This window comes from Vulpes vulpes, chromosome 7 (genome assembly GCF_048418805.1).
Source record: "Vulpes vulpes isolate BD-2025 chromosome 7, VulVul3, whole genome shotgun sequence".
NCBI lineage: Eukaryota > Metazoa > Chordata > Mammalia > Carnivora > Canidae > Vulpes > Vulpes vulpes.
This window is the reverse complement of record NC_132786.1, coordinates 117,499,705-117,526,228: the sequence shown is the minus strand read 5'-3', so window position 1 is coordinate 117,526,228 and position 26,524 is coordinate 117,499,705. Positions and strand designations below refer to the sequence as shown.

Here is a 26,524-nt window from a genome sequence, read left to right as displayed (position 1 = left end):
TAACATTGTGAAAGTATAAGGTGCAGGACATCTTGACTTGATACTTTTATAAAATGCAAAATGATTACCACTATCAAATTAGCTACCACTCCATCCCACCACAAGTGTATCATTTATTTCTTCTTTGTGATGAGAACACTTAAGATCTTCTCTCAGCAATTTTTACTCCTTTCTGTATTTCCCCAATTTCCTTCGGGATGCGCGTTTAACTTTTCAAAAAGGACCTTAAAACTCATTTGCTAGTAGTAGCAGGGAGTTTCTTTTTTTAGTACAGTACAAATGAAATTGAATGCCCTCTTTTAAGTGGTTGTGACTTCCAAACATTTGCAACTCTTTTCACCTCCCATATATAGTAAAATATGGAAAGAGCCAAAACAAATGTGTCATTTAAAGCTTCTCTTTCTTTCCAAATGAAAAAACAAAAAAACAACAACAACAACAACAAAAAAAATAAGACTACCCTAGCCTCAACTTATTAGGCCTATGTGTGTCATTTCATTATAACTAGTTCTTTTGAGGTTTATCTGTATTTGACCTGCCTCTTCACAGTGCGGGTATGATTGCATCTTCCATCCTTATATTCCATGCACCTTCTCCCTCATTTCCCCTGTCCTGTTCTTCCTGTGTATTGGAGAGTGTGCACAATGCTCTGCTCTTCAGGGTCTTCATTATTCAGAAGGTGGCATATAAGCGTCGCACAACGCAAGCTTTATTTATATTCGTAAGGTCATAGGTCAAAAAGTTTTTGCAACGATTTACAAACAGCATCACGCGGTTCGAGGGTACTCTGCAACCCTACCCGACCCTCCAGGAGCTCTCGGCCTCGGGCAGCCGCCTCGGTACCAACCGCAGGAACTAACACAGCCCGCGCACGCATCTCCGGGGAGCAAGGACGGAATCAGCAGCCACACTCCCCAGCAATTTCCAAAGAGGAGGGCGAGGAGGGGCCGCAGGTGTGAGCTGCCAAGCCCACGCAGGCGACCCTCCACATGGACGGACCCACCAAATTAAAGGAGAACACCCTCAAGCCGAGGTTAAAAGCACTCGGTCCTGATGCAAATTCAATCGGGGCACGCTCCCTGGGCCACCGCGACAGTTCTCGAGGGCATGCGTTGTGGGCTCTCCGTCTCTCCTAGCCCCTCCGCCGTCACCTCCTTCCGTGGCCCTCGGCTTTCCCCACTTCCTGGGTCCTCTGCGCAGCTCTGGCGCTGCAGGCACTGCCGGCCCGTGCAGCCCGTGCAGCCCGAGCAGCCTGTGAAGCCCGTGCAGCCGTGCATCCCGTGCATCCCGTGCAGCCCGAGCAGCCTGTGAAGCCCGTGCAGCCGTGCATCCCGTGCATCCCGTGCAGCCCGAGCAGCCGTGCAGCCCGAGCAGCCTGTGCAGCCGTGCAGCCCGTGCAGCCCGAGCAGCCGTGCATCCCGTGCACGAAGTCCACGCTCCGCAGGCCGACCTCTCCTGGGCGCCAACGAGAGCATCTCCGCTCGGGTCCCTCGGAGCGTAAAACTCCCGTCGGTGCAGTCGCCTCAGCTCCAAAGCGCTTCCCCGCGCTGCGCAGCCGCAGAGAACCTCTACGTGACAAAGTTCGGCGGGGCTCCTCGGCGGGGCTCCTCGGCGGGGCTCCTCGGCGGGGCTCCCGGCGCAGGCTCCGAGCCGCTCCGCGCTAGAACGCTGATGTCTCTGCGGACCGCACGGCCGGGAGACGCCAGGCGGGCGGGCGGGCAGGAGCCGCGAGCCTCACGGAGCAAACTCCGCGGCGCAAGCGCGGGGGGCTCTCGGCGCCTGCGCACGGAGCCGGGAGCGGGGAGCGGGGAGCGGGGAGCCGGGAGCGGGGAGCGGGGAGCGGGGCGGGGAGCAGACAGACGCGAGCGTCCGGGCCCCGCGCTCCCCCCGCCGCGCTCCCGGGCCCGCAAGCCCCGCCCCCTCCAGCTGCTCGCCGGCCCAAACACCCGGGCGCACCGCCGGCGCTCCCCGACCATTGGCCCTCAGCCCTTTCCGTTTCCGCCCAGCCCTCCACCGTCCGCCAATCGGCTCGGGCGCCTGGGCGAGGGGCCGCCTCCGAGGCCGACGCTTCGGCTCCCCCGGCCTCCCCCGGCTGCTGCCTCCGCTGCTGCTGCCTCCTCCTTCCCCACCTCCTCCGTCAGGCAGGCGTCTGCGGGGGCCCGAGGGGCGGCGGCGGCGGCGGCGGCGGCGACATGGAGCCGGAGGCCGGCGGCCGAGGCGGTGCTCGCAGGCCTGGGGCTGGGCCCCCGAGCACCCCGCCGCCTCGGGAGCAGGAGCGGAAGCTGGAGCAGGAGAAGCTCTCCGGGGTGGTGAAGAGCGTCCACCGGCGGCTCCGCAAGAAGTACCGGGAAGGTAAACAGCGAGCTCGAGCGAGGGGGGAGGGGAGGCGTCGTCGCCCCCAGCCCCCTGTCACCTCTCCCCTCCCCCAAGGGGCCACCATTACAACCTGAAGGAGCTGCACGTCAGCCCCTGCCAGTGCCGCTCTCCCGGGCCCGGACGCCCCCTCCTCGGTCCAGCCCTCGGTCGGCGTCGGGCGCGCTCCGCCCGCCCCCGGGTCGCGGAGGGCCCTCCCGGAGAGTTCCGGGGCCGCCGAGGGACGGAGTCCCCGCCCCTCGGGGTCAGTCCCCCGGGCCCGTCGGGGGGCCGGGCGTGTTGTCACCACACACACACGCTCACACACACACACACGCTCACACACCCGCACGCGCGCGCACGCGCCCTCCCCGCAGAGGCGAAGGTAAACGGCCGAGGCAGGTAGAACCCGCTGGGGAGCGCCGGATGCGGAGGAAGCCTGAGTTGCCGCTCGCCGCCTCGCGCTGACCAGCCTGCGTGACGTGCAGCCCCCGACTGACCCCTCGGAGGCCCGGGGCTGCCGAGTCTGCGGGCCGCCGCGCCGACCGGACTTCACCTTGCTCGAGGGGGAGGGGCGCCCCCGCCCGCCCTGCCTCCAGCCTCACCTCCGCGCGCGTCTCGCCGGGGAAGCGCTGTGGGGCAGGTTCTCGAAATCCCCTTGCTATAGCCCAGAGTGGTCAGCTCCTGAGGACGCGGATGCCGTCGCCGGGAACCTTATCCCGTGGAAGATCTTAAGTAGCCTCTGCTGCTGCCGCCCCGGGAGCGTTGCTAGTTGGATCTGCGGCCCTCCGTGGTGGTTTTAAATACCAGGCTGCTTGACGGAGCTGTTGTAGAAGACTGCGCTGACCACATGAAAATGACCAGTTTTTTGTTTTGTTTTTGTTGTTCTTCCCCCCCCCCCCCGCCCCCACACGCTCGGGAGAGATTTCTTCCGTGCATCGAAACGGGGGGGTGGGGGGGCGGGCGGCGGGGGAGGTCACCTCCCGCTTGCGCTCACTTTAACTTAATCGCACACTGAAAAGACGGCAGCCTTCTAGGGTTAGCTTCATACCTCGTTAAATTCGGGGTTAGAAGCAAAATTGTGACAAGCGCCGTGCCACTGCATGTTACTTTCGCTTTACTCGACACTTTTTCAATTATTCTAGAAGATTAAAAAGAAGCGTCTTTTGTTCCCGTGAATGCGGCTGATGTGTTTCATTTTTTTCGAACTTGAATTCAAAGTTTTCCCTCCCTTTGGCGACTCCAGCTTAGCTTTCAGATCTACGTAGCTGCTTAAATAGCCCTCCTCAAAGATGGCCTGTCGTTATTGTTTAGTAGGTGACAATAGAGACTCGTGAGGCGTAGGTAGGATGTTAGAATTTGTTTTTTTTTTTTTTTTTAAAGAATGCTCTAACCCCTCCACACACAATTTATTCAATAAAATGAGTAGTTGTCATGGCAACCATTGCATCATTCCTGATATTCAGAGAATACGCTTACATAATGGCATTCACTGTAGATTGGAGGAATCCACTGGAGAAATGAAGAAATAAATGGACACAATTTCCTTAAGTTTATCATGCTGTTTTTTACGACTCTAAAAGCAAGTATGTCTTTTTAAAGAAAAAGAAACTGACTAGCCCATATTTCCATTTTTACCTTATGACAATATCATTATTGATTCAGAAATGAATAAGTTGCACCTAAACCAACCGCTAATAATGTGTCATCATGTCTTCGAATGCTGTTTATACTTGATTAGTTCCCACATGTTGAAACAGGTCTTTAAACTTGAATATTAACCAAGGCAACTTTTGTTTATAATGAGAATCGGTAGTTGGAAGTTACCAGAGCTAGAATAGATATATGTGGTTCATAAATGATCCAGTGTGCTTCTGGGAAGGTGAAGTCCCGGCAGTCTGTAACCATTTGAGTGAGACTGTTCTTTAGGCATTTTAATGCCCTGAATTCCATCAATGATCTAGATTTCTCTAGGCTTTATTCCACTGATACACAAAGCCCCATCAGTGAACTAGCAAAGTAAGAGATCCAAAGAGTATGCCCTTCCTACTTTTATTTCTGACATGTATGTGAAATCTTAGGTGTGACTGGGTACAAATCTGTGAAAAGGCCATCTGTAGAAAAGTCTAACTGTGCACATAATCCCAAGGAAATAATTTTTCCTCAAAGGAAAAAGTGTTTTCCTTTGAAGTTTTAGTATTGTTATAATACTGGTGGTCCACAATCTACAAACATATAATTTATAAGTTCATTTGCAAGTCACCTGTGGTTATAAAATAATAACATACATGGTGCTTAGGTGCTAGATCAGGTTACAGAAGCCTGTTTGGTCAGTAATTGTAATACCAACAATGGTGGAAACTACACACCTTTTGTAACAATATTCCTATCAGAAAATGCGGTGAGAATTCCAGTTTATAATCTTGGAATGTTAGATTAGAAGGAACTGTGTAGCATTTATCACTCACCTGGGGTGCCATTTAAAAAATTCCAGTCTTCCACCTCGGATGCAAGTTTCAGAATCCTTTTCACTGGGGCCTGGAAATTTATCAGCCAGTTTTGGAATGGTGATTTTTTTTCTTTTTAAGATTAATTTATTTATTCGGGGAGAGAGAGGCAGAGACACAGGCAGAGGGAGAAGCAGGCTCCATGCAGGCAGCCTGAGGTAGGACTCGATCGATCCTCGGTCCCTGGGATCACACCCCCGGCTGCAGGCGGCGCTAAACCGCTGCGCCACCGGGGCTGCCCTTCAATGGTGATTTAAACTAGTTCCTTCCTTTTACACATCAGTGTGTCAAATCTCAAAAATATTAAAACAAGTTGCTTGAAACTTGGATAGTTCATCATTAGCAGTGTACATATTTTATGGGAATAATAGTTTTTTCTTCCCCAGTTGCACACCTAATGGTGACTCCACATGTTGGTAGAATAGGAGGGAAAATGGGAGGCAGGAAGTAGCTCTAGAATGTGTGTTAGGTAAAAAGATGTAAATTGGTAAGACTGGAGGAATCCGTTGGAGAGGTAGGATTAGCTGAGTAGAGACTACATGAGGTATGGGGTTTTTTGGGGAGAGATGGCAGGAAAAGAAGGAAGTTGAGGTAGAATGAAGAAGGAGGTAAAACATTCACCGGATCGTAAGGACAGGACTGAGCACTGGATAACCAGTATGGGGTAGATAATGTAGTTCTCCCTTCCTTATATCTGTACTGGAGTTGAAAATGAAGCAGGAATAACAATGAAACTGAGATTTTCCTACTGTGGTAGAAAAAGATTTCTTTCCATTCTTCCCAATTCATTTGTCCCAACTAAGCTTGTTGACAGGGATTAGCAGGCTTGGGTTTGGGGGGCGGGAGAGGGGGGTGGTAGATAGAATGATAAAGACTGCAGGTGGATTTAGTGCACTCTTTTATTAGTTTTTCCCCCTCTCTACTCCCATTTACTGCCTGTCCTCTGTCACCACTTAGACTATTTGTGTAAAGTGAGAATTGGAGATATGATGGTCAGTGTTCTAAGCTGTGCTGATATCTTAAATAGTTACCAAGAGGAAATGGTAGGGAAGTGTCTGGCAGTGGTGAGAAGAGGTGTTTGTGGTGTCAGCATTTGTAGCTAAGGAACTGTCTTTTAGATTGAGTTTATATAAATGGAAACAAGCTTGCAGATATAGGTGTCTTTTGTCTGCTATACAGAATTTTAAAAATAACCCCTCCATGTAAACCAGAAATATTTTAAATGTATCATGAGTTGTAGACAGCTTTTTAATGAGAAACAGCTAGTTTTGTGTTCCAAACAGGGACTTCATTGTTTAGTCATATCTGCCTGATGAGTACATATCTAATTGAGAACTGAAGTAGAGCCATGTGTATTTTCAGTTGTCTTTGTTTTTTTCCCATAACCCTAGTCACATAATCCTGTTCCTATAGTGATTATTATTATGCTTGGCATCTCTTTTTCCAAACATATTCATGTAAAAATACCGAGAAAATGTAAAGGCTGCAGTTGTTAGAAATAAAAGTGTGATTTCTTTCCATTTAGTTTTGATTTTTTTAACCCATCTGCAAATGTCTTTAGCAAATTTTATTAGTTTATTCACTCTGAATTTACTTATTCTATATGCCAAAACAAGTTAAAACAGTTTGTCATGCAAACCCATGCAACTTATAAGTGAATCAGAAAAAAGTAAAAATACGTAATAACCTGTTAACAGTGATAGTCTCAAGGTTATGGTATTATGGGTGATTTTTATTATAGTTTCCTATATTAAAATCAATGTTAGTTGTAGCAATGATGATATTATAAAAGTAGTTAAGACACATTACTGATACTGAAGCAGGAAAGAACACAGGATTGGTTGGTTCTGTAGACTAAGTCCAGAAAAAATTGTTTCAAAGATAAATAGTTGTGAGCAGCATAATAAAAGGCAACAACTGAGTAGTCTAGTTGAGATGTTTAATTCTTATTGATTACTGAAATTCTTTATAGTTTGAGACTAAGGGTGAGCTAGAATAACAGTTTAGGATAGGCTGAAAAATACATTTGTGATTGTTCTTTAACACCTCAAACAAGAGAATTGGCAGGGAGGGAAAAAACTCTTGAATTAGAAATAATTTTAAACTAACGACAAAAGGCCTAAAAATGGAAGGATGAATATAATGTTCGTGTTTTTCCTGAAACAAAGTTTTGAAATTGTTTTTAAAACTAGGATAGCAGACTTTTTCATGGAGATTTCCTATTTTTTTCTCCTTCTGTGTTAAGTCACGCTCATTCTGATATAGAATCAGAAAGTGTTTGTGATAGAATCTTTGTTCAGTCAGCAAAATAAGTAAGGTGAAGACTGTTCACAGAAGGGCTTGTTAACTTTGCGCAAGGAGAGTTGAAATTGCCATTCAAGTAGGTAGAAAAAATGAAGAGTTTAATAATTAGTAACACAAAAAGAGAACATTGACTACTAAGCAGTCATTTCAGTGAGAGGTATGTAGTATGTTTGATTTTTTTTATTTTTAGCTATCTTTGTAGTAAGGTATCTTTTTAGGGTTTTGTTTTGTTTTGTTTTTACATTTCAAAAGGTACACTAAAAATTAAGTAGTTCCTTTTGATTGTTTTGTGGGGGGAAAAAAACAATAACAAATGCAGTGAATCTTAGCCTTGATTCCACATTAGTATCATCTGTGGAACTTCTTACCTCAAATAATACAGATGTCTATATAGGTTTATAATGGGCAGAGGAGTTAAAGAACTCTGAGCTAAATAAAGTACTATAGGTTAGAGTAGGAAGGAACCTGGAAGAAAGGAGATCCAACTAGAAGACTCTTCTACTGATCTGATGTAGAGGTAATAATAGCATAAATAACAACAGTGATCATGAAAATAGAGAAAGATGTATCAAAGTTTTGAAGGTGAGAGTGTGTTGTTTCAGTGAGTAAAGGGGAAGAGTCAGAGATGGTGTCAAGGTTTTCTGTCTGGGAAAAAATAAACGTGCCCATTTTTTATCCATTTTGGATATTGTGTATGTTGGGATGGGGGCAAGGAGAATAGAGTAAACAGGTTGGATTGTCTTAGGGATAGTGTAATGGTTTCGTTTGGAATACATCCTTTGGATTGGAAGCCCTGTCTGTGGAAGTTGAAGTTCGAGGATGAATGAATGCCCAATGAAGGAATGAGTTATACATTATAACTGAGTACAGATCCTTGGAAGACACCAGTTGTGTCCAATTTTGCATAAGTGCTCCTCTTTCTACCTTATGCTCCTACACAGTTGTGCTAGCCTTTATTATATTTGTCACTAACCAGTTCATTTACCAGTCTTTCCCACTAAATATAGTTCTTTGAGTAGGACACACTGCTTTTTGTTTTTGTATCCCAAGTATGTAGAACCATGCCGTGTAAATAAAGACACACACGAAAAGAAAGAAGCTAACACAGATACTTCCAGATAGTTGAGTTTAATCTTTTTATATTCATTCATATTCTTAAACTGTAAATTTTGGATACAATTTTTTGTAAAGCATTTATGGTCACCTCTTTTTAAATTTAGTAGATTAATTTTATTCTTTTAAAAGTTGTTCAAATTATTAATATAAACATCATACTGTTTTTCTATAAGTAAAACTGTAAATAGTAGAGAATATAGATATTGTAAAATGCCTTGTCCTTAACATTTAATACATGTTTGTTGGATTAACTTGCCTTATTTTACTGTATACCGTGAATTCATTTCTTTCTTTCTTATCTGCTACTCTTTCCCTACCATTTGTTCCTATATACCAGTGTTAGAAAATGATTAAAAAATGATAATAAAGTTTTGTCCATAGAAAGATGAGAACTAATAAGGATATTGTATTGTGTGTCTGTGTGTGTTGGTATTAGAAGATGATAATATTGTGTGTGTATTTACTTATATTTATATCCTTTAACTTTGCAGATAAAAATTTTACAGCTTCAATATCAATCTCCTGAATTTTGGGGGTGAAATTTGTACTAGTTGCAAAGCCAAACATCTGAGAACCACTGATATAAACTGTACTAATTTATTGTGCTTTGAGTGTAGGTATATTGATGCCCGTTGTAAGGGTTATTTTAGAATACATGGCTAGTCACCATGCCTTTAGAGGGGCATCTGAGTATTCCATTTTCTCATTTATACAGAAATTGCTCTGTTGAATATCCCACAAAAATTAATTCTCAGAAGGTAGTTCATAAGTCCTTTGTTTATACTGAGTGATCTCTCTGATTGTACACACATCAGTAAAGTTGTTTCATAAGGAATTAACAGTTGTTGACACTGTTGATTCTTTTCTTAATTCTTGCTATCTCATGTATAGGATATATTCAAAGTTTCACATTTTGAATTAACTATTTTTATCATAAATACGTTTATAAAAAGAGAGTGCTACAAACACAAGATTACTATGGGCTAAATTTTGTTTGTAAATGCTGAGTTTCATCCATGCAGCTTTTTGTTTTTTAATTAAATTTGACTCTTCAGGTTGCCCCAAGCCTCACTGATCTGTAAATTATTTCAATAGGCATTTGAGTTTACAATCATACAGTAGACCTGTGGTTTTGAGTCGTTGCACAGTGGCTTCATCTGGGGAGCATTAAAATAAATAACCAGTTCCCACTTTTGATCAGTTAAATGAAACTTCTGGGTAATTCCAGTGTGCAGCCAGAGTTGAAACCATTGCCAGAAATCTAACAATTAATGCAGTTGCAGAGACTAAATAACTGCATTTGACTGACAAAAGACCATTTGTTTGTGGCAAGTAGAGTCAGTGTACTTTGCTCTGATGCAAAGCTTTGTTCATATCTGTGAAAGTTCATAAATTAAAAACTTGTAAAGAGAGGCAAGGTAGTATGGTGGGTAGAAGCATGCATGGACTTTGGCACTTGACTGCTAGGTTTGATGTGTACCCTTGAGAAGTTTACTTAATCTCTCTGTACTTCAGTTTCCTTATCCATTCAGTAAAATATCTGCCTCCTCGTGTTGGTATTAGAATTAAAGGAGTTAATATTTGTGAAGTATTTAAAACAGTATTTGCAACATAGGAAGCATTAAACTTGTTAAATACATGGTTTGAGAAATAATAGAGGTATCATTAGCTGAACTACCTGGGTGTATTTAAGGGCTATGATGTTGAAGATTGGTTCCTAGAATTTCTACCTAGAAATTCTGTAGTTTCTGTCTTCTTCAGTATTGGGATGGCTGTAACAGTTTTTTGTCCCGTCCCCCGCCCCCCGCCCCACCTTTGCTTCTTGTATTTCTGTTTTTATAAGAAAGGTCTGACCTTAGTACATTGCAATATTGTTATTTTTCCCCTCTTCAGGGAAATCTCTATTCATGGCATGTTGGATCTAAGATGCAGGTTTTCAGGTGTTCCTGTGTTTAAATCTCAGGAGCTGCTTTGACTCCATACACCTTGGATGTTTTTATTTTCCCCTTTAGGTGTGTCACTATATTGAGTGCTCAGGAATTCTGAGAAGGCTGGTTTAACCATATTTGTGAGACAGTCTGGTCTTGAACACCTTGCTTTAATGCCATAAAATGGCTGTTGAACTTGTTTCCACTTGGTCATGGGTTTATCTCTTTACCTCATATTAGAGGAAATGATCTTTAAAGGTTCTTGGAATGTGAATTTGGTAACCTGGTCATCTATAGTAATGTATCTTACTGCCCATATTTGGTAATATTCCTAAGTAAAACTTAAATTTTTAGTTCTGAATTTCTACCAGTTCAGGATTTGTTTGTGATACTCAAAGCAAATTGGTTTTTATTAGAGAAGTTGATGACCCTCAAATTTAATGAAATACAATTTTTTAAAATTTCATAACTTTTATTGTACTCATGGCACATAATTTTTTAAGTGAAATTTATTTAGGTACAATTTATGTACAATAAACTGAACCTATTTAAAGTATATAATTCAGTGGGTTTGACAAATGTATACACCCATGAAGCATTAATACATTCAAGGTATAGAACATTTCTCTTGTTTCCCAAATTTTCTCAAAGTCCTTTGTAGTCAGGTGTGTGTGTGTCTCTCTTTCTCTCTCTCTCTCTCTTCATGTCCACTGAGCTCTTCTCACTCTAAGTTTGTCTTCTTTTTTCAGAGTTTTGTGTATGTGGAATCATGTGATTTCTTTTGTATTATACCATGTAAGAACCAAATAGTTCAGGGTTAATCTTTGGTATTATGGCTCACAGGAGTAAACCACTAAGAATAATGACATACTATTCTTACCTTAAATTAGCCTCAGATTTACATTTAACAAAATTTCTTATCTTCTGTGCTTTATTTCTTTTTAGAGTGAAAGTTAGAGAAAATATTATTATTTCTTTCCTTATTTTTTAAAGATTTTATTTATTTATTCATGAGAGACATGGGGTGGAGGGGGAAGAGAGAGAGAGAGAGAGAGAGAGAGAGAGAGAAGCAGAGACACAGGCAGAGGGAGAAGCAGGCTCCATGCAGGGAGCCTGATGTGGGACTCGATCCTGGGGCTTCAGGATCACACCCTGGGCCAAAGGCAGGCACTAAACCACTGGGCCACCGGGGCTGCCCCTATTATTTCTGACATACTTGTAAACATCAAATGGCCCTGGCATGTAAAAGTGCATGCACTTTAGCATCATCTATCTTTTTTCCCCCACATAAAGTAGCTCATTATTTAGTATTGTTACCAAGAATTTATCCTTAAGTCTATAGCTTTTCCTAAAAGATAGAAGTACTATTGGGTTTTTTTCTCTTTCAGAAGAAAATGCCATTTGAATTTTGTTTTTTTCAAATTTTTATTTAGGTATATGTACTGTTATCAAAGAACTTAATGGATATGACTGCACTTCCAGTTGCAAGTTTTTCTTTTGACAGTAACAAAGTAAAATACATACATCAGTATAAAATAGCAGAAACTTTCCAGAAAATTAACATTGGATCTATTGTTTTTCTAAGCTTCTAGTATAATTTTGAGAACACTATTTTGAAGTATTCAAATTTTACTTCTTTTTCATCACTATTATCCATTGATAGTTGTCAACTATAATTTGAATTTTACTCTGGCACCTAATTTAATTTGTAATTTTGATGTTCCTGGTCTTTTTAGAGCATGGCAAAAATTTAAACATTTTCTCCCCCATTAATGGGGCATCATGACTAATTCCTATAGCTTATACAAGTTATAAATCAAAATAGTCTTTGCCTTTCAATTTATATTTTCTAATGGGAAAATTACCATTATATGGTAATAAAATGACAATATATATAATAGTGACATAATAATATGACAATATATATAAATAAGTGACAATGTAAGGATTGCAGATGCATATAGTAGGGAATTAGAAGATTATCAAGTAAGAAGTAGATAAATTCTTTTGAATATGTGAATTCAGTTTTAGTTTGAAGGAAAGAAATTTGCTTATAAGAAATGGCAGGAGAGAGGTTAATTCAAAAAGGAAGAATAGTATCAACTTCATGGATTCCATTGGTTCACTTGAGTGTAGACCTGTTCTTGAGGTTATTTAGTAAAAGCAACGATGAATAACTCCTTAACTCCATTATACTTGGTTGTTACAAAGACAGTTGCACTCAAAGTAATATCTTAAACTAATCACAAAATTATTAAAAATGGAACTTTTTTTTTTCTTACATCCTCATGACTTTATAACCGGAAATTTGTATCTTTTGACCCCCTTCACCCGTTTCTCCCATACCCCACCCCATACTTGTAGCAACCATGAATCTGCTTTCTGTATCTATGAGCTTGTGTTTGGGTTTTGGTTTTGGTTTTAGATTCCATGGAATTGTCTTTTGAATTAATGAATTAATGCACTATTAATTTTTTCTTAGTTATTACTGTATTTTCATAGGAAGTAGTAGTTCTTTTTTTTATGATTTTATTTTATTTATTTATTCATGAGAGACACAGAGAGGCAGAGACATAGGCAGAGGAAGAAGCAGGCTCCCCACAGGGAGCCTGATGCAGGACTCAATCCATGGACCCCAGGGTCACGCCCATATTTTTTTTCTTTTAGTTGTAACATATAATATTTGCGGAGGTGAATTTAGTCAATAATTATGATGTCTTGATATTAGGACCAATCTTCAAAATAACTTGGTTCATTGATTTCTGTTATTGAACTTGGTTTGACAATGTAAATTGGTATCAGTTGTGTTTTAAATTATTAATTAGTTTTTAATTAGTGTTTTAAAAATTTAAATATAAGATGCATATAATAAATAGAGGGCATGTTAATGTGAACTTTGTTCTAGAATCTTAAATGGCAAATTGATGACTTTATCTTTTAGGCTAAGCAGAGCTTTAAGTTCCTCTTTAAAACTATGTATTTGAACAAATGATTGCTTATTTCTTCTCTATGTTATTTTAGTTTGATCATGAAATGTTTATTAACTATTAATTTCAAGTTAGGCTAGAGGGCATATATATTTTCAACTGTGCTTTTTAAAAATAATTTTTTAATTATCTGTTTTTGGGCAAAATGAAATGTATATATTTATTGGAGACTGACCTCTCCTTCTCTCTCTTCCTCCTCTTTGTTTCTTTCTCTCTTTTTTTAAAGATACAATCATACTTTTAGAGGCTGTCTGTAAGAAGTAAGAAAATAGATATAAATTACAATGATTTTGAGTCCTTGTAAAATCGTTATAGGAATAATTACTAATTTATTGAGAGCTCTGATTGATTGAGCTTGAATACTTAAGGATTTCTGGTTCTGTTGACTTAGATCTTTGATGTGGACCTCAGGAAGTTCTTAGTTCCTGATTTGCTGTTTGGTAATGAAAAAGTATTATTTTCAATAAGACAGTCTTTTAAATGTTAGTTGACTTGATTACTAAATGATAAGTAAAATTATTAAAATCAAGGTATTTTTTTTTAAAGATTTTATTTATTTATGCATGAGAGACAATAGAGAGAGGCAGAGACACAGGCAGAGGGAGAAGCAGACTCCATGCAGGGAGCCTGACATGGGACTCAATCCTGGGTCTCCAGGATCCCACCCTGGGCTGAAGGCAGGCGCCAAACTGCTGAGCCACCAGGGCTGTCCTAGAATCAAGTTTTAGCATTTTTTGTGTATGCATTTTGACCAAGTTAGCAGAAGTTTTTGGTTATATATATATACACTGGGCACTGGTCAACCTTAACTGGTTTTGGCGTTTAGAACCAAATCATAAAAATTATTTTGAAAATATTTTGCTTGGGACGCCTGGGTGGCTCAGCAGTTGAGCACCTGCCCCTGGCTCAGGGCGTGATCCGCGGTCTCAGGATCGAGTCCCACATCAGGCTCCCTGCCTGGAGCCTGCTTCTCCCTCTGCCTACGTCTCTGCCTTTCTCTGTGTCTTTCATGAATAAATAAATAAAAGCCCTTAAAAAAAAAAAAGAAAATGTTTTACTTACGTGATAAATACCATTATTTTGAATACTGTTAAAACAAATAACGTACTGTTATGGGGAAAAAATCTGAATTTTCCCTTTCTATTTTTGTTTAATAACTTTATTTAAAAAATAACAAGCTTTCAAGAGTGTTATGAAAAGTGGAATTTTCTCATAACTGGAGGTTAACTATGTTTTTTATTCAACTTTGTAACTACCATTTAACATAGGGTATTCTTAGCAGACAGGGTTTGATACATTCTTGTATATAATTTAAATGTTCTGGGTCCACGATGCCTTACATAGACATGGGGAACATAGCAAGTTCATTAGAGCATCCACATTTTATTACATATCTTCTTCCCTTTCTTTGATTGCCTGTGCTAGCTCATTAACTTTGTTATTTTGGGTAGCATTTGACATAGAGGGTTTTTTTTTTCCCCAGCAAATCCATTGAAAGAATGAAAAATATATACAATCGTATTGTTTAGTCCGATTATATATAAGTGTACTACACTTTACTAATCACACATCAATTTCAGTATCAGCATACTTGGAGAGAGTTTGGAGGCTTAAATGTGAGTGAAGATATTAAGTTGGAAGTTTTCTTCAAACCATTTGAGTTGAATAGGCTTACAGACAAAATTTTAATCCTTCCTCAAAACTTCAGTGGAGCAGATAGTAAGCTTCAAAACTCTACAAGAAATTGATAGTATGCATAAAAAATTTTATTGAATGTGAAATACTAGAGGTCTTCTTAAAAGCTGAAGGGCAGTAGGTTTCTGTGTATATGCATTTGTCTTTGCATCTCATAGCTAATAAAATAATTCTAGAATAGATTGAATTTCACAGTATACAGTGACATAGAGTTGTATTAGATGCTTTTGGTGCCCCACATAACTTACCCTTGGTCTTCACTGCTGTGGACACTGTGAGCTCAGAGGTATGCAGACCTAACAAAGTTGCACTTCAGATGAGTACTGCTTTCTTTCCTGCTCTCTGCCTTTCTTCAACACTGCTGTAGCCTGCTAGGGATGTTCCCCTTATTCATTGTCTAAGTGCAAACTAGTAGTACAGGTTCTCAACAGTTCTCAGCAATTCTCAGTTAATTGGGATCATAGCTGATGCATAAAATGCCCCAGCCTCCTGTCTTTTAGGTACACAATCCCAGAGGCATTCATATGCTCTTGCCCATAGTGCTAAACTCAATAATGCACCTTTCTATTATCATTTTTTCCCCGCCTTGGCTCATTCTCCCCACTCCCCCACTTCTGTATCCTAAGATTCTTTCCCAGATAAACCACTTGTACCCAGGTCTTTGTCTTATGTTTTATCTTCTGTAGAATCTAAACTAAAAAGTCTTACGGAAAGAAAATCTGTTTAAATATGTTAAACATAGCTTTTACCAAATATATTTGACCATACAACTTTTTATTCGAGTGATTCTTATTACCAACAAAGTAGTAATTTTATATGTTTATTTATAATATGTATATTAATAGGACAGTGAAACTTGCATGTTCGAACAAAAGGCCTTTCAGAATTGAAGACATCCATCTTAATAAACAATAAATAAAGCATCTTTAAAATGCTACTATACCTTGATGAACCATTTGATATCAAGTCTGATGAATATGGTCACGAAGAGTGTTAGGAACCATCATAGGTTTATTAATGTATTATTAATCAAATATTTTTTTAAAGACTTCTTGTAGTTCTATTTAGAGTTGTTAAATAACTACATCTGAAAGATGTTGCTAAAACAAAGGAGTTTTTGAGAATTTAGGAAATATGTTTGCCTGCTTGCTTTAGTGGACAGTTATTGCTAATCCACTGTATAACAGATTGAGAGCTCTGTTACTACTTAATGAAAGTATTGTTTTGTAAATATATAAACCCCCCAAAGAGAACCCTTCATCCCTTTTGGGTTTATAGCTGGTATTCAGGTCAAGGTTGAGACTTTGATATATACTCATTTTAACAAAATGTGTGAGGGCATGTATGTACCTTTATTATTGTTTCTTAATTTAGTCAAACTAAAGGGCTAGTCAACTCAGTCCTTGTTGGACTCTGTGCTTATAATAATAAAATTTTTCAAATTTTGAGTAAGTCTTGATATATTTGAACTTGTTTAATTCTTTTTCTGTGTTAAAAAAAAAAAAAACACCTCTTAAATACTAGAATCTTAATATCCTCACCTGGGGAGAGAATTTGAGTATAACTTTATCATCTTCAAATTTGGCTGTTTTATTTATGTCTTTAAGTTTATTCTGTCATGAAACAACTTGCCTACATTTGAACATGAGGCAAGAAAACCTAAATCTTATGTCTAAGGACTTTGAGTGAAGCTACCTTGATAATTTTTGTTTATCCTCTTACCTTTAAAATTATGTTAATGTCATTTACTTGACCGTAGCATTCTCATCCCATTCTTTATGAGAACTCACATTGCTGTTTCAGATTTCATATTAAAAATGGTGACTGATTTAATGTTTTTAAAAGGTGGTGGCCAGATAATATAGTCAGCTTTCAGCTTTTATTCAGAACATTTTATAAAGTCTTAAAACTTTGGAGAGGCTTCCAAAGTAATTTCTCTAGCAACATTTTTACCCTAGGATTATAATTTTTTAAAGTACAGTATATCAGGAGCACATCAGAGTGAGTAAATATATTTAAATTGCTTGCTAATTTATGTTTCCATCTCACCTATCAACCCCTTTTTAATATAGGAAACTGTTAAGTATGTAGAGATCCAAGAAAATAACAGGCAAGAAGCAGGCTTAAGTAACTTTACTCTGTGCTTCAAGGTCACATTGCCCTAGGGTAGCAGGATAATTAATGCTTTCAAGCATTATGCCCAGCCATAATGGTCCCCTACCTGTGTGTTTTTGGTTTATAAACTGATAACTCATATCTGTTTATGCTTATTAGTTTCATTCAGCTTCACAAATCCATCTGTTTAAAATGGTGAAATTTATCTGATTATCAGATCGCCATAGTTAAAATAATCCATTTGCATGAAGAAGGTTTTAAAGTTACAAAATTTAAACCTCATGAAATTTGGTTTCATGATTTTGCTTTTCTCATTTTTAAGTAATTTAAGATTATGCAGAAAAAAACTTTTAAAAGCCTGAGACATTTTTAAGTGAAGTTAATTCATTTTTTTCCCTTGTTTTTAGTGGGAGATTTTGATAAGATCTGGCGAGAACATTGTGAGGATGAGGAAACACTTTGTGAATACGCTGTTGCAATGAAAAATTTGGCAGATAACCATTGGGCAAAAACTTGTGAGGGCGAAGGTCGTATTGAATGGTGTTGTAGGTGAGTATTTTTATAAACTAATATTTTTTATTTCTAATGTATTGTTTAGACTCTTAAATCCAAGTATGCTTTCTTTGTGTTATTCACTGTACCAAAACAGAACTGTTTTAAAACAGATAATGTGTGTTAAATAACTCTTCCCCCTTGACTCACTTTCCCTAGGTTTATATTATTCATTCCTTTTTTTTTTTTTTTTAAGATTTTTATTTATTTATTCATGAGAGACACAGAGAGAGAGAGAGAGAAAGAGAGAAGCAGAGACACAGGCAGAGGGAGAAGCAGGCTCCATGCAGGGAGCCTGATGTGGGACTCCATCCTGGGACTCCAGGATCAGGCCCTGGGCCAAAGGCAGGTGCTAAACGCTTAGCCACTCAGGGATCCCCTATTCATTTCTTTTTAATCGAAATGTTTTTCTTTGGCCTAACTTTAAATTTTGTTTCGACTTTTTAAAAGTATTAAAATAAAAGTATAGCTTTAAATGCATTTCATATGCATTTAAACACCAATGCACTTAAACACCAATACATTTAAAATATGAGTATTTATTTTTTATTTTTATTTTTAAAAAGATTTTATTTACTTATTTGTGAGACATAGAAAAAGAGGCAGAGACATAGGCAGAGGGAAAAGCAGGCTTCTCTCTGGGAGTCCAATGCAGGACTGAGGATCACACCCGGAGCCGAAGGCTGATGCTCAACTGCTGAGCCACCCAGGTGTCCCTAAAATATGAATTTTTAACACTTGACTCTTCATAAATAAGTTATAGTATAGAAATTTGTTTTCATAATTATCCATATTTGGATTCAAATAAAAGTGAATACTTTATAATTTAAAATTTGAAAACAAAAAAAAATAAATAAATAAAATAAAATTTGAAAACATTAAACGTGTTAAAATCCTGAATTTTGGATGTGTAATTCAGAGCATTCCATCACTTAAATTTACTTTGGATAATGTTTATTTTCTCATAGTATATTTCTAATATTTAAAATATCAGAAAATGAAATACTGCTGGTCAGTTCTCTCAAGGTTGTAAAATTAGAAGAATGGATATGTATATTGACTGAATTTAAAAATGAATTCCCAGGGGTGGTTGGGTGGCTCAGTCCCTTAGATTCTTGGTTTTTGGCTCAGGTCATGATCTCAGGGTTGTGAGATAGGGCCCCGGGGGCTCTACCCTGGACATGGAACCTGCTTAGGATTCTCTCTCCTTTTCTCCCTCTGCCCTTTATCTCTGTTTTCTCTCTCTCTCTCTTTTTTTTCTCTCGCTCTAAAAAGTAAATAAATAAAATAATAATAATAATGAATTCCCAGAAAACAAAGTATTAGCTTTCTGTGTGGACAATAAATTTATGATAACTTCTGGTTTACATTTCATTGCAGTTATTTTAATCTAAAATTTCTGTTTTAATCTCATTTAAAAGCTATGTGGTAGTGCATATTTCACTCATTCAACAAATAATCCAGGGGGAAGATTGTATTTAATTTAGTTATTTTACTTATTCATTTAATAAATAATTTTTTTAAAATTCTTATTTATTTATTTATGATAGTCACAGAGAGAGAGAGAGAGAGAGAGAGAGAGAGAGGCAGAGACACAGACAGAGGGAGAAGCAGGCTCCATGCACCGGGAGCCTGATGTGGGATTCGATCCCGGGTCTCCAGGATCGCGCCCTGGGCCAAAGGCAGGCGCCAAACCGCTGCGCCACCCAGGGATCCCTAATAAATAATTTTTAATGATTGTCTACTGTATACTAGTCACATCATAGGCACTGGGAGTACCATAATCAGCTGAACAAAATCTTTGCTCTCTTATAGTTTATTACATGATAGTAGAATTTAGAGGCAAGGAACAATACATAAATAACATGCTAAATCCGGTAATAGTAGGTGCCATGAGAAAAATGAAGCAAGCAAAAATAAAACTATTTTAAGTAGGGTAGACAGGGTAGGCCTCACTGAAGTGAGATGTGCAAAAAACATGAAAGAAGTGAGAGAACAAGCCTTACAAGTCCAAAGGTTTTGAGGTAGGACTATGCTGGCATGTTTCTGAAACAGTAAGGAGACCATTGTGGCTAGAGCAAAACGTGAGGGGAAGAAGAGTAGTAGAAAATAATGAACAGTGGGACGCCTGGGTTGCTCAGTGATTGAGCGTCTGCCTTTGGCTCAGGGCATAATCCTGGGATCCCGGGATCCAGGTCCCGCATGAGGCTCCCCAAAGGGAGCCTGCTTCTCCCTCTGCCTGTGCCTCTGCTCTCTCTCTGTGTGTCTCATGAATAAATAAATAAAATCTTTAAAAAAACAAAAAAAAAGGATAATGAATGGCTAGATTGTGTAGGGTCTTGTAAACCATTGTAAAGACATTGGCTTTTATTTTGTGTGAATGAATCATTGGATATTTTAAGAAGATTAGCAGGATTTTGTTAACTTTTTATAATGTGTCAAAATTCTTAAGACTTAATTGCTGTAGGAAGGGGAGGGTGTAAGTAAGGAAACCAGTTAGGAAGCTAATGTAATAATTGATGTACAGAGTTATAGGGAAACAGTTTTCTTGGCGAGTGAGAAAGTAGATAGAACATTAGTATCATAAGATTAATGCTCAAAGTATAATGACTCCTGAGGAAAGAGGGAAATGATGGTGTGTGTATTGTGGTTATAATGATATGTAAGTACAGAGTTGAAAATATGAGTTGGTGGAGGGAGAGTGAAAAGGTGGTATTTATCACCCATGAATTGTGTACCCCAAGAATTGTGGAGCTGGAGAACAAGCCAGAATAGTAGGAAATAGAATGCTTAAAATTAAAATGTTTGGTGTTTTTTGTTTGGTTCTGGAAAGGAAATGGTTGTATAAATCTGACTTATACAAAATGTACCTTTTGTCTCTCAAGCTAAGAAAAACAAAATGAGATACACTACTAAACAAAATATTTGCCTTATACATGGAGTGATAATGTAATCCAGTCAGGAAATCAGCACCATCGCTATTTAAGACCATCATTCTTGGCTTTGAGCAGTACTGCTTTAAAATTAATATTCAGGGCAGCCCCGGTGGGGCAGTGGTTTGGCACCGCCTGTAGCCCCGGGTGTGATCCTGGAGACCCGGGATCGAGTCCCACGTCAGGCTCCCTGCATGGAGCCTGCTTCTCCCTCTGCCTGTGTCTCTACCTCTCTCTCTTTCTCTGTCTCTCATGAATAAATAAATAAAATCTTTAAAATAAATAAATAAATAAATAAAATAAAATTAATATTAAAATACACCAGGCAAGCTCTCAGACTTTTTTCTTTTTTTTTTTTTTTTAATTTTTTAATTTATTTATTTATGATAGTCACAGAGAGAGAGAGAGGCAGAGACACAGGCGGAGGGAGAAGCAGGCTCCATGCACCGGGAGCCTGATGTGGGATTCGATCCCGGGTCTCCAGGATCGCGCCCTGGGCCAAAGGCAGGCGCCAAACCGCTGCGCCACTCAGGGATCCCTCAGACTTTTTTTTCTTAAATGGACTTTGATAGGTAGCATTCTCGTAGGAGCATTTGCTTATACCTTCCTTGAATAATGAATCTACTTCACACTTCACTCGTCTTTCTTTTTTCTTAGATTTGTGGATTTTATCAATAGTTAACATATCTACATGCATTCTGAAAGAGGTCATTTTTAGGTCAAACTGCTGAAAAGGAACATTCATCAGAATTTAGGTCAAACTGCTAAAAAAGAACAGTGACAAAATATCATAAACTAATTTTACTATGGGAAATAATCCATGAGGAGTTTTATAATGTCTTTAAACTTAAAACTAGCTTGAGGGAAAAGGCTTCAAAACAATATTGAATTTTGAAACTTGATTTATCTATAATTTTAACTTGTATTTTATATAATTCCTTTCTTTGTTGATAATTCTAGGAAAGCAATGGTAATTTGAAAGCTAAAGTGGGCTTTAAAAAGGGTTTGACAGAAAAGCCTGGGTGGCTCAGCGGTTAAGCTTGAGCGCCTGCCTTTGGCCCAGGGTGTGATCCTGGAGTCTGAGGATCCAGTCCCACGTCGGGCTCCCTGCATGGAGCCTGCTTCTCCCTCGCCCTGAGAGAGAGAGAGAGAGAGAGGCAGAGACACAGGCAGAGGGAGAAGCAGGCTCCATGCAGGGAGCCCGACGTGGGACTCGAACCCAGGACTCCAGGATCAGATGCTCAGGGCCAAAGGCAGGCACTAAACCAACGAGCCACCCAAGGATCCCCAGTAAATAAAATCTTTAAAAATAAATAAATAAAAAGGGTTTGACAAAATTTTTTTCCAGTTATACTTAAAACTTAAAAAAAAAAAAAAACTTTATAGGAATTTGGTATGTGAGATAAACCTGCCTGACATTACTTTTCTAAGATTTTATTGGCTGTTTAGCTTGAAGAATTCTACATGTTTTCCTTCAAAAAATAAAATAAAAAAATAAAAATAAATAAATAAAAAAATAAAAATAAATAAAATAAAATTTGATTTATAGTATGAAACACTAAAAACTAGAAACAAAACACAATACAAAGGTATAGTTGTATATTTAGTAAAGGAATTTGCTTTTTCTCTTTGTACACATAGAGAAACACATTGTTTCCTGAACCATTTGCAAGTAAATTGGAGATAACATGACATTTCATCCCCACACATCTCCTAAGAATAAGGACATTCTTCTGCATAACCACAGTACCATCAACACATTATAATTAACAGCAATTTTCCCATTTCCTAAAATATTTAGTTCAAAAATTCAGGGTTTTCTTTTATTGTTCTCAAAATGTCCTTGTAATTTCTTTTTCTAAATCCAATCAGGACTTATGCATAGCATTTGGTGGTTACATTTCTTTAGGTTCTCATTTTTGTTTTCCATAACATTGAGTTTTTAGAGAAATGTCAGTTTAGCTGTAAAATATCCCACATTCTGTATTTTGTGGTTCTTGGTTTCAAGATGGTTAATAGTACTGTTCAAAGAATCTGTATATCCTTACTGATTTTTCTTCTTAGCTTTTTGTTCTGTTACCAAGAGATATTTTCAAGATAATCATTTTTCTCAATTTTTGTATAATAATTATTTGGCTCATCTTTAGAGATTTAATTTTTCTGTTGAAGTTCTATTGAGTTAATCTTTTTCTGAATTAAAATTATAATAATTATTTTAAAGTCCTTGTCTGTTTATTCCAATATATGTTTTATCTAGATCTGTTTCTTTTGGCTGTTTTTTCTTTTGATTATTGATCAGTTTTTTCTTGCTTCATTGTATGTCTGATAATTTTTTTAAAAAAATGTATACACACACTAGCACTGTGTTTAGAAGAGACTGGCATAAATACTAGTTTTCCCTAGAGAGGGCATAACTCTCCCCCCCGCCCCCGCCCCCGCCCTGCCCTAGCAGTCTGCTAGGATGAGAGGCTGACAACTTTGATCCCGTCGGTTAAGCTGAGTTGAAACTCGATTACATAGTTTGATTTCACCTCTGGCTTCAACTGCTTTGAGGGTGAGTCCTGTTTTATGTATATTACAGTCAAGCAAGACTCTGGGACCTTAGAAAAGTGCAAAGAATTTCTCTGCTTTTTAGTCCCACTCTGAGCCTCTAGTGCTGCCCCTACTGCCTTTTTCATATTTCAAAATCAGGACCTATAGGAGGCGGGAGGGATGCAGTAATGGAACAAGGAGAACATCTCTACGTTTGGGTTTCTTAAAGATTCCAGTCTGTCACACCATTCTAAGCAACCACTGAATGCTCTGCCTGTTTCTCTTTAATCAAACAAAACGCCTCTACTATGGAGGACTTGATCTTTTGCTGCCCATGTACCTTCTCAACAAATGTACAAAGTGCCTGTGATCTCTTCTCATCTAGGCCTTTCTTTAGTTCCTTTAGACCTTTTGTATCATCAGCTCTCTTGATTTCTTTTTAAAACACTGTTTTTCGATTGTATAGTCCTTTTTCCCCTATTAACAGCATAACCAGGGGCCTGTTGTATTTGTCTGTATCCTAAACCAAAACTAACTTTGTGTTTTCTATTTTAGATTTATTTGATTTTTTTCTCATGGAGCCATTTAACTACTTTTTCAGTCTCCTTTATTTCTTATAATTTAAAATTGGGATCTAAAGTGTCGATTCAGTTAACGTTATTTTTACCAAAATATCTGTGAGGTGAACCTGCACACTTCTTATTGCTTAAATTAGCAGGTTCTTATCACAGGTTATTCTACCAGTAGAGATACTAAATTTTGCCATTTGGTTAAGGTGATCCTCCCATTATAAACTTATGTTTTCCCTTTGCAATTAGCAAGGAATGTGTAGAGTGACATTTTGGCCTGTGGATCAGTCCTGTCTCCTGACAGTCTTTTAGCTAACAAGTTTACTTCTGTTTATTAAATACACTGTTTAATTTGGGGTTGCAAAATGATTTGTCAAATTGTATCGTTTCTTTGTGCTTGCTAGCTTCTATAAATAAAAGCTTTTCCTTATGAACAGGGAATGATTACATGTTCACCAGAAAGGCTGGGTAAAAATAAATATATACATATACCTAATTCTTTCTGTTTAGCAATTTTCACAATTAAGAAATTGGTGTATTAGTTCCAATTGTGACAAGTAAGTTTTTTGGTTTTGAGGTTTTAAAAATTTTGGGGATATCACTGTAGCCTCCTGCATTGTTATTTATTCAGTCTTTCCACCAGTCTTTATTAATTTTTTTTTGAGGGGAGGAGAGGATATTCAAATTATTCTATAGATAGCTGGGGGAGCCCCTTCAAAGCTAGCTTCTGTGTTCGGACATGGCCTATGAGCAATTTCTTACTATCTAGTACAAAATGAGCCTTTACTTTTGCTGTCCAAGACTTAGAATCAAACTATTTCTTCACAGAGTTCTTTTAGTGGGAAATAGCATTTAGAAATTAAATTAAGATCTGGGTACTAGATGTGCTGCTGAAGGACTTAGTTCTGAATAACATTAATATACTTGCTTTGTTCTACAGTTCACATAAAATGATTGGAAAATTACAATGCCATTTTTACTTCTAACAGTAAACTGGGTGAAATTTAAAATTTCTTTGAACTTCTTTTGTCTTTGGAACATATTCCACTAAGGATCAAGACAACTTTTTAAAAATTACTTGAAATAGTTCTTTTATATAGGGTTGTGTTCACTTTCATTTTATTGGGTTTTTCCCCCTATTTTAATTTGTGGGAATGTAAATGTTATAAAATATTTACATGGTTCAGAAATCAAGACTTTATAAAAAGTTGTATTCAGAAAAGGCTCCCATCCATTTTCTTCATTTGTTTCTTGTTTTATCCTGTTTTGTTTTGTTTTTCAGAATTAACCATATCCACATACACACATATATCCACCTGTTCTTGTCTATGTTCAAGTGGGACATGTATATACTCTTTTCCTTTTTACTTAATAGTATGTCTTAGAGATCACTATTTGGTATCGTATTGGTCAGTTTTCTCCAGAGAGTTGGCTCCCGTGCTTATGGAGGTTGACAAGTCCCAAGATCTGCAGAATGAGTTGACATGCTGGGGACCCAGGGGAATCAGTGGTGTAGTTCCAGTCCTAAAGCTGGTAGGCTTGAGGCCTAGGAAGTGCTGATGTCTCAGTTTGACTCTGAAGGCAGGAAAAATTCAGTGTCCCCATTTAAAGGCAGTCAGGCAGGAGGAGTCTTTCATACTCTGGGGAGGGTCAGTCTTTGGTTCTACACAGACCTTCAAGTGATTGGATGAGGCCCACCCTCATTGTGAAGGACAGTCTGCTTTACTCAGTTTACTAATTTAAATGTTAATCTCATTCAGAAACATCCTCACAGAAACACTCATCATGTTTGGCCAGATATCCAGGTACCCCTTTCGCCCAGTCAAGTTGACAACATAAATTAACCAATCACAAGTATATAGATATCTTCCTCATTCTAATAAGGTATTTACAAGTTTTTCCTTTTACAAATAGTACTATAATGGAGATAACCTGGTGCATATTCATTTTAAATTTTTGGCATTGTGTATTTGTAGAATACTGTATATGGACTTGCAGGGTAAAAGAGTAAATATATATGTGATTTTGTTAGATATTGTCAAATCATCGTAGATAACCTTAGATAAGGTTAAAATATTTTATAATTCCACCAGCAAAAAACAATAATATCTGTTTCTTCACAATCTCACCTACCTTATAAAGTTTTTCCAGTTCGATATGTGGGAACTGGTATCTGTGGTTTTGTTTTCTCTTGTGAGTGAGGTTAGTATGTTTTCATATATTTAAAAATGATTTGCCCTTTTTTGGTGAGTTATGTGTTCATATTTTGACTTTTTTTTCCCCATTGGTTTTTGGTTTCTTTTATCTTGATTTTTTCATAGTTTTTTATATGATTTACAGATATATGCCCTTTTTCTTTATGTCTTTGCCATGCAGGATTTTGTTTTACCATGTAGAAGACTTTGTTTTTATGTAATCAGATATATACCTCTTTTATTGATTCCAGATTTCAGTTGTCTTTAGAAAAGCTCTCCTGATTGCCAGACTATAAGAATTCCTAACAGTAATTCACTCATTTACTCATTAGTTTTCTTCTAGTACTTGGATGATATCATTTTTTTTTTTACGTTTAGCTCTCTGACCTGTTTGGAATTCATTCTGGTGTGTGTTGGGAAAGATAGATCGAACTTTCCCTCCCAAGTAATTATCCATTTCCCCCAATATTATTTATGAAAAAATCTCCCTTTTCTGCAGTGATTTGACATGACATTATGCCAGGTTGGCCAACTATATGCTATAGTTGGTTCTGTTTTAGGACTTTTTGTTTCATTGTCTCTGTCATGTTATTCTATAACATCTTCCCCCTACCCCACCACCTGCTCTTTTCTCAGGGTTTTCTTAGCTGTTCTTTTTTTTTTCCCCATAAGTATTTTAGAACCAGCTGGTCTAATTAAATCTGTAAAAGTTTGTGTTTTTATTGGATTTACATTAAGT

The 26,524-nt window shown here is 38.4% G+C and overlaps 1 protein-coding gene across 1 annotated transcript in view; it reads left to right on the top strand.

Moving 5' to 3' along the window:
* The first annotated feature begins 2,056 nt into the window (after nucleotides 1-2,056).
* Nucleotides 2,057-26,524, top strand: part of SAMTOR (S-adenosylmethionine sensor upstream of mTORC1) — an 87,303-nt gene continuing 62,835 nt past the window's right edge. Inside the window, exons 1-2 of the mRNA XM_026012176.2 lie at nucleotides 2,057-2,352; nucleotides 17,412-17,553. Coding sequence (XP_025867961.2) covers nucleotides 2,193-2,352; nucleotides 17,412-17,553 — 302 coding nt within the window. The 5' untranslated portion in view covers nucleotides 2,057-2,192. The remainder of the gene's footprint in view (nucleotides 2,353-17,411; nucleotides 17,554-26,524) is intronic.